The sequence below is a fragment of the Trichosurus vulpecula genome, chromosome 9 (genome assembly GCF_011100635.1).
Source record: "Trichosurus vulpecula isolate mTriVul1 chromosome 9, mTriVul1.pri, whole genome shotgun sequence".
Taxonomy (NCBI): Eukaryota; Metazoa; Chordata; class Mammalia; order Diprotodontia; family Phalangeridae; genus Trichosurus; species Trichosurus vulpecula.
This window is the reverse complement of record NC_050581.1, coordinates 37,073,501-37,082,801: the sequence shown is the minus strand read 5'-3', so window position 1 is coordinate 37,082,801 and position 9,301 is coordinate 37,073,501. Positions and strand designations below refer to the sequence as shown.

Below are 9,301 nucleotides of genomic sequence, written 5' to 3'. Positions count from 1 at the left end.
AGTTTTTAATTACTGAATGGGCATTGCCTCAGACAAACTGATACCTGGGAAAGACCTCAGCTTGAAAAGGCGAAGGTCCCCCACTGCATTGAGGGCCATCACCAGTCATCTTGACCTATGTCTCGCCACTGGACTCCAATGACTCTGGTAGAGAGAGTGAGGCTGATGACTTAAATACATTAGCAAGTCAAGAAATCACCCTCCTGATGTCATTGGCCCTCTTCCAGAACAAAGGAAGAGCAACAATTAGGAGATACTCTAAGACTCCCACCTTCAGGTGATCAGTAGAAATGAAAAAAAATATTGACTGGGAAGGAAATTAGAAAATCACTGCTCAAACATCAGTCGATGAACTAATCAACGAACGTTTATTTGATACTTACAAAGTGCCAGACACTGGCTAAGCCCTGGGGATACAAAGAAATGCAAAAATGGAGCAATCTTTGCTCTCAAAGAGCTTATTTACATTCTATACAAAGATATTACATGTACACGTAACCATATATACAGAATACATATGAAAAAATAAATACAAGGCAGTTTAGGGAGGGACCGCACTCACAGCTGGAGGGAGAAGAGATTCAGAAAAGGCTTCACGTAGACAGTGGTGCTTGAGCTGAGTCATGAAGTAAGTTAGGGATTCCAGGAGATGAGGAGGAGGCGGGAGAGTCTACCAGGGTGGAGTGGACAGACTGTAGAAAGGCACAGAAGCTGTAGATGGGGAGGCATGTGTGGGGACCAGCAAGAAGGTTAATTTGGGTGGCCCAAAGGGTACAGGAAAGAGAGTAATGTATAATAAGGCTGCAAAGGTTGGGGCCAGCGTGGGAAGGTCTTGTAAGGGCAATAAGTTCAGTTTGTCCACCCCCAGGGAAGTTATTAGTGAAGAAAAAGAGGAAGTGATATCAATGTCTCTTGAAATAGCTTCCTCTGGGAATTAACCAAAACAGCAAAAATGCTGTTTTCTTCCTATCCCTGACGGGGCCTACAAAGTCAGCACCCAAAAGGGACTTGGTTCCCTACTCCTCCAGGAGTTATTTGTTTTTCATAGGAAGGGATATCCAATCATATATTTGATGCCTTTAAACATTCACAGGCTTTGTGACTACATCAAGTCCTAAAGAGATATGGATCACAATAGCCCAATGGGACTTTATGCTGGCATGGCGTTTTGGTGGAATTGGGCTTGCCTGGTAAGATAGAAAACTATTAAACTCAGTAAACAGGCAAAAACAACCACAATGCATTTCTTCTCTTCTTGCCACCTTACGGATATATAGGTAGTGAAAGCAGAGTCACGATAGTGGTCTTCACTGGCTCACTCGCATTTTTCTTGAGAAGAGTTAAAAAGGAATGATTCGCATAGCTTTGGGTGGACTTGGCCGCAACAAGGAGGCAATACTTGGGACTGCTCTTTCCCCAGGCATCTCTTTTACAGGCTAAAGGTTAGTCCCTTCACTTTCAGTTCTTGGGCAGCCTCTCAAATGACCACATCGAGCGCTAACCCCGTCTCCACAACATCCACCCTGCCATTGCCGTGGGATTGTACGAATGCTTCGGCGTGTCCTTTCAAATACCACTATTGTCACATGTGGCGTCTCCTCTACTAACTCTAACTTGGGATAACTGACATGGTTTTTCCTTCCAAAGTCTCTTGACAATTTTTATTATTAGCAGCTGACTCTTGGTACACATGCGTCACAAGTGCCTGGGAGCTCTTAATGCCTGAGGCATTCTTGGCCTTGAACCCCTGCTGCCTCTGCTCCTCCTCCTCCTCCTGTTACTACTGCACCCGCCGCCTCTGCCATCAACATGCCTCTCATTGAAGCTTCATAGGATGGTGGAATATCTCCGTGGCTGTCAGTGTCATCCATGAATTCTAGGCTGCTCTCAGTATACAGGGGTGGGGGGATGTTGAAGGTCTCCTTCTGCTGCAGAGAAATCTGCTTTTCAGGATCAATGCTGTCTTCATAAGACGGAGGGTAAAAATCTGGCCTATTTGATAAAGCACATACAGACACACAAAAATACTTTCAAAAATATTTGTATCAGTTGATACGAAATACACTGAGCTCTACATCTTAGAACTTGTACCAAGAAAATATTCATTTTGAAACAGACATCCTTTTTCATCTCCCCACTCAGAAAAATACTTTGCCTTATCTATGTGACCTGGTCTGAGATGATGCTACTGACCCAACCACACTCTCTTGTTGATTCTCACTTTCCGTCAGTGACATACACTCTTTAGATGCCTATCAAGATTAAATTCCCAGTCCCTCTCATAGAGTCAAAGATGTATAGTTGGAATGAGCTTCAGAAGCCCTCTAGTTCAACCTTCTCATATTATAGATAAGGACACTGAAGTCTGGGGAAGTTAAGTGTCTTCCTTAAGGTCATGCAAGTAGTGTCTCAGGTGGAATTTGAACCTAGGTCTTCTGACTCCAAATCTAGCACTATTTTCACTGTAGTAAACTGAAAGCTTCTCTGTCCAGAGTAATGATACCATTCAGAGAATAAACCTGGGATTATAACAACATTCCAATCAGTCTCTGATATTAACTATGCTCCAACCCAGGAATTAGCAAACTATGGCCCAGGGCCCAAATTGAGCTCATGGGCTATAGTTTGCTAACCCCTGCTTTAACTCATGAAACCAACTGGTCCAGACCTTCGCCATCAATTAATATTGAATGCAGAATGTAAGACTGACTGTCCACACACTATTCCAGGTACTTCCCCATTTTTCCAGTAAGTCTGTAACTTGAAGTACTTTCATGGTTCTATAATTTAATCAAAATGGCTTCTCATCTTGTCTTTGTATTTCCATAACCCTAACACACAGGTCCTCTCCTGGTTATAAGGGTCAGTTCTCCCAGGTCACAAGGGTGTTTTAACTTGCCATTTGCTGGACAAGGATTAAGCTTGAAGATTATTAACATTTCAATTTTTGAAAAAAGTGAGATTTGAGAGCCCGAGTCATAGAAAATAAATAAAACAATGATTTATAATTGTAAAAAAAAGATTATTAACATTTCAATTAATTGTTTCACATGGCCCAAGACCTGCATGATTCAACAGAAGTGAAAGGAGCTACACAAGACTAAGAATCAACTTTATTTTTGTCCATTTTATCAGTTGCCTTGACTGAAGAAATTCATTAACTAGTGCCCAACCTCCTGGTAATAACCATAATCACTTGGTTCTATAAAACTATATAGACAAAATTAGCCTAAGATTTTTTTCAAGGCCAGTACCTCAATAGTTTCTGCAAATGGCACCATAGGGGACAGATATAACTCATATTTCATTGGCAAAAAAGGTAATTTCGTGCTGGAAGGGATGTGTTGTTTCATTCATTCAATCATTAATTCATTCATTCATTGACAAGATATTCATCAAACACCTACTATGTTCAAGGCCCATTGCTAGAGACTAGGCCTTGCAAGAGGTGCCAAAAAAAGAGACAATTCCTGCTTCAGTCAAGTCACTTACCATAGGACATATGCACCCAACAAAATAAAATATGAAAAATGCATCAAGTGGTAAAAAAGTATGATAAGTTTGAAAAATCAAGAAAAATCTTTTGAGGCTATTTTTGATCTTGTCCTTCTACCTCCAATTTTCCTCAGTGATGAATCTTGACTTCTCTGTCATGAATGAGAGGGGGTTGGGGCAAAAGTGACAAGGGAACTTTACTCAGCTTTGTATTTATAGACCTAGCCATGACAGCACCTACAATGAGTGTTTGTGGCCTTGTAACCACAACAGAGTAGGAACTGTTATTTGTAACCAACAACTCCACTCCAAATGTTACTAGGCCCGAGGCCAACTAGCTGAAGGAGCTGTCTACTGTACAGCACCCTTAGTCGTCACTCAGAAATAGCTCAAACATTTCCACCCAGGGCTTTGGGTCACCTACCACCCGGGATAAAGCGCTGAGAATCATACCCCTCTCTTACCGTTGGTGGAAAGGAGGGCAGGTCTCCGACTGGAGCACAGCCTGAATAGCTAAGCCTGCTTGAGTCTGCCAAGATGTCCATGCTTAGGGCATTTTTTTTCCCATGAAGAGCAGGATCTGTGACTCCTTTTCTGGGGACAAGGCTAGCCTCATGCTTGGGCACAAACAGTACTTCTCTTGGTGGGATGATTTGGATGGGAAAGGGGCTGCCCAGAAGACTGCACCCAGCACAAAAATATCTACATTCCTCCCAACCCCCTGAGCCAGACATCGAGTATCTGAAATGCCACCAACGGAGATTCAGCTCTTTAATTTTTTTTCTTTGTTCGTCTATTAGTTTCCTTACAAACAAACATGGGGAATAGAAGACAGCTGGTTTGGTGGAGATGGGGTGAGCCTCGGAGTCAGGAAGACCAGGCTTCAAATTTGGCTGCTGACAACCACTTTCTCTGCAATCCTGGACAAATCTTTGAGAGAGGGGGAACCCCCCCCCCCCAAAAACAAACCTCTGCCCCTGGGTTTGGAAGACATAGGTTCAAATCTCACTTCTGATATTTCTTGTTTGTGTGATTTGGGAAAATCATTTAACTGTCCTATGCTTTACCTTCTTCCTCATGAAAAGAAGGGTTTGGTTTAGAGGGCTTTGGAGGTTTCCTTCAGCTCTTGGTCTATGAACCTCTCCTGAGACTCTGTTTCCTTACCTGTAAAAGGAAGATAAGAATCCCCAAAGCATCTAGCCTACAGGGTAGTTCTAAGGAACAAATGAGATAACATATGAAAAATACTTTGTAAACCTTAAAGATATAGAAAGGTCAGTTATTCTTAGGATATAAAACTAATTCATACTAAAGCACCCTGGGAGCGTGAAGTAGTAGAAAAAGAAGAATGAAAGGAGAGGGCATTAAAAGAATAGAGGAAAGGTCTTTCTGAGACAAACTTTTGCTAGGTCACACTTGTCCCTGTCTGAGGGGCCCATAGTGCTCCAAGTCTAACACAAATCCCCTAGATAATGAAATCTTTTGTCTCTGGAGGAACATATGGAGGTCCCACACTGTAATTGAAAGGTAACTCGGCATTCACTTATTAGCGAGTGAATAGAGAGCTGGCTTTGGAATCAAGAAGACGAGGGCTTGAGTCTTGCCTTCAATATGTACCAGCTGTGTGATTCTGGGCAAACCAATTAACTTCTTGCTACTTTGACACAAATCTCTAAGACTGTAAATTGCAGAGAAGGTGCCAATTTTCATTGGTGTAGGGAGTTTCCTATACAAATGAAATCTGAGGTTCAGTCTCTCTTCCTGCATCATAACTTTAAGTCACCTATCTGACTTTGCTGCAACTCTGTCTCCTGCCGTTAGCAGTACCCGTGGCATCCCAGCTACATACCTGTCCACAGTAGGAATTTGCAGGTCCCCAAGGCCTAGGTGCTGTCTGAGCACCCTGGTGAAGATTGCCTTGCTTTGGCTTGCCTGCTGGTAGGTGCTCCAAAAAATGCCACTCAGGAGGATCAGGAACCCCAGAGGCAAAAGACAATAGGCTAGGATCAGTTTCCCCCTGCAGTTAGGGCCCGAGCCCATGGATATGAAGACAGCCCCCAGACAGATGATCAGGAATCCACTCAAGAGGGTGAGGCAGCAAAGGCCGTTGATGCTCCCTCTCTGCATCCTCCCACTTCTGGAGCTCAGCTTCCACTTCTGCTACTGTCTTCCTTGCCTGCTCCCTGGGAGACGGTGACTTCCAAGACAAGCCCTTCCTGGCTGCACATTTCAAGGCTTTATTCACCCTGGGACCAATTGGCCTTTGGACAATTAAATGAAGCAGGCACTTATTAGCTATTCATTAACCATTGAAAGGAGCAGTAATATCCTTTGGGGATTAACCTATAAACACAAACCTTGCTTAATGTAGGAAGGAGAGGCACCCAGGGAGCTCCTTTGCCCTTCTGAGTTGGGCCTTCTGCTTAGCTGATTCCAGTTACTTGCCCGGAGGCTCCCCTGTTCTGTGGTTGAAAAGAGCACTGGTTTCTCTGAGTTGTTTTTCTTTACAGTTACTGTGGGTAATACTTCCATTAGAAGCTCAAAAGATAGCACTCCTCTGCCAGCTCTGTTCTTTATGGCTTGGCAGAAGCTCAGCCCCTTCTTCCTTTATTACTTAAGAAGGGCCTAACTCCCTATGATTTCTATTATTTGTTATCTTCCCTGTTGGATTTCTCTTCCCCCTCCCAAATCTATAATATCAGAACAGTTCTAAGTGAATAAAACATGTTGGCAAACTGCCTCATTTTCCATTATCCCAGTTCAAAGCATTCATTCATTCATTCAGCAAGCAAACATTTATTAAACTACTACTACATGGAAAACTACAGAGGTGTCTGATTCATGTAGGCCCCTCTGCAAAACTCCTGAGTGGGCCTGAACCAGATTAAAATATAAGTGAGAAATGTTTGGCAAAATAAGTAAAAATACAATACAACATAGATAATGCTAATTTGTGGTTTTCTAAGTCAACATGTAGCTTACAGGAATGTTTCTATTTGAGCTTGTCATGACTGGTATGGTGGATAGAGAGTTGGCTCCTGAATAGAGAAAACATGGGTTCACATCTTGCTTCTGAAATATATTGACTGTACATGTGGCAACTCACAAAGCCACTCAGTATCCTAGGTACCTCGGACTATAGTATGCAGAGAAAGTACCTTTCTGCATCTATAGAGGGTGTTCCTTATTGAGAATTCACTGCATTGATGAAGATGTAGGTCTGGTCCAAAAAAAATAATGCTGGGCACCAGAGATACAAAGCTAAAATAGGCCAATCCCTATGGGACTGGTATTATCATCCTTCAGACCGCCAAGCAGGAGAGGAAAACTATCATCGAGGTGGGCATGTTGGGGCAGAACCTGGGAGACTAGGGCAATGGTGGAGCAGAAACCACATAATTACGCAACATTAAGTACAAGGGCCAAGGAGCGTTCTGTTTCTTTTGGGTTATGAGCACTTGTGGACAAATTTGTGTGCTCTCTGGATCTAAAAATAAAGGCTAGCCTCTTTATAGCATTTTCAGGTTTGCAAAGTGCTTTACAAATATTATCTTATTTGATTTTCACAACCCTGAGAAACAGGTGCTATTATCACTCTCATTTGACAGGTGACGAAACTGAGGCAGGCATAGGTTAAGTAACTCGCTCAAGGTCATATAGCTGGTAACTGTCTCAGGCAGGATTTAAACTCATATCTTCTACTTTCCAAGTCCTGTTCTCTGTGATCTGCCTGGCTGGTAGGTACATCTTAAGAGCTCAATAAATACATTGGTTTGTGGATAATCAACCAAACATTCAAACATTCCTAGCTCAAGGAGTCCTTATCATCAAAGGCATGAAGGCTTAAAGAAGGGCCATGTGCCTGTTTGGAGAGAAAATGCATCAGTTACAGTGCTCTGGGATCTACTTGTTAGACTGCTGCATTGTAATCTACCTGGAGGTGCCCAGGGGGCGGTGGATAGAGTTCTGGGCATGTAGTAATAGAAGATCTTAGCTAAATCCAACCTCAGGCATTTATTGGCTATGTGACCCTGGATGAGTCACTTAACTTCTGTTTGCCTCAATTTCCTTCTCTATAAAATGGGGACAAGAAGAGGGCCTACTTCCCTCCCAGGATTATTGTGGGGATCAAATGAGATGATATTTGTAAAGTGCCTATGCCATATAATAGGTGCTATATAAATACTTTGTTATCAATTGTTGTGGTTGCTAACCTGAAGATCTCCTATGAGATGGCCCTGATTCCCCATCCTACCTGTCCAGGTGAGAGTGGTACAGAAGAACTCCTCATTCTTCAGAGGTTTTTTATTTTCTTTGCAGACAAGTAAGATCTTTTAAAAGCTCTTTATGAGTCAGCAATATGCTGAGGTGGGATACTAAAAAGATAAATTAGTTGGAGGGTCTTAGTTCCTGTTCCTTGTCTACAACTTCATTCATTCATTCACTTACCACTCACTCAAGATGAAAAAAGAAGTCATATTTACCCTTAAGGGGTTTGCAGCCTATCACACTCTATTACTTCCCGTATGAATGATCTCAAGCAAGTGCTTGAGGTATACACAGAAATCTGGAAAGATCCTTATGAAATAAAGCAAAGAAAAAAAAACCAGAATAGAGTGCCAACGAACTCTGAAATCATTCAGAGAAAGAATAGAGTATCCAATCACTATGAAGTAGTGCAAAAGAAAAAAAGGAAGGTAGGAAGGTAGGAATGGGAGAGAGGAAGGAAGGAATGGAGAGAGGAAGGAAAGAAGGGAAGAAGGAAGGAAAAATGGAAGGAAGAATGAAAGAACAAAAGAAAGAAAAGAAGGAAGGAAAAAAGAAAGAAGGAAAATATCTTTCTTAATATCTATGACATAATGCAAGATGAAAAAATAAAATAAAAAATATAATAAATGCTACCACTTCACAGGAAAAGTGAATGAGAGCCAAAGGAAAAAGAATTTTGATCAGGACATGGAGTGACTAAAAAATTCTTATGCTATTCTATGAACTGAACTTAATGCAAATATAAATAGTTATTGAGAAAGTTTCATTAATATTATTGATGTGCATTGTTAAACATTTAATAAAACTTTTTTGAGTAGATTAGCAATATAGCATTAGACCATTTGAAATACTGAGACCGCATAAAATCCTTGAGTGTATGCCTGCCAAAACAGACACAGGAACTATATGAACATAAGCATAAAACACTTTTTTATACAAATAAACTCAGATCTAAGATAATTGAAGTAATATTTATTGTTCATAGGTAAAGGCCAATGTAATTTTCAAAATTACAATATTACCTAACTATTTATTCAATGTCATCCCAATTAAAAATTGTAATACTGAGTTAGAAAAAATAATAAAGGAAGTAGATTCTGTAATACCAGACCTTAAATTATATTATAAGGGAGAGCGTTGTTGAAGTGCAAAAAAGGATAATTTCAATTATTTTAAATTAAATTTTTTTTGCGTAAGTAAAACCTTTGTAGTAGCCAAGAATAGAAGGAATGCCAAAAATTGGGGGAAAACTTCCATAGACAAAGATAGGATGTGATTGAGTTGGAATATTGCCAGGGTGTAGGAAATGAAGAGCTGGTTGATTTAGAAAAACATGGAAAGACTTGGACCCATGAAGGAAGGTGCTATCCACTCTCAGAGAAATAGATGACAGGTGGAAATAAGCATATTATGATCTTACATATATGTATATGAGTGTATACATGTATACATATGTATGTTTATAGACTTGCATGTATATGTATATGCATGTTTATATGCATATGTATAAATATGTATACATAAAAATATGTATGTG

The 9,301-nt window shown here is 40.9% G+C and overlaps 1 protein-coding gene across 1 annotated transcript; it reads right to left on the bottom strand.

Annotated features, from left to right (window-relative positions):
• Positions 1-764: 764 nt before the first annotated feature.
• On the bottom strand, positions 765-5,697 carry TMEM252 (transmembrane protein 252). The gene is made up of 2 exons (XM_036737576.1): positions 5,345-5,697; positions 765-1,992 (listed from the first exon to the last, which is right to left on the bottom strand). The coding sequence occupies exons 1-2, from the start codon at positions 5,620-5,622 to the stop codon at positions 1,716-1,718; spliced, it is 555 nt and encodes a 184-aa protein (XP_036593471.1). The 5' UTR covers positions 5,623-5,697; the 3' UTR covers positions 765-1,715.
• Positions 5,698-9,301: the final 3,604 nt, after the last annotated feature.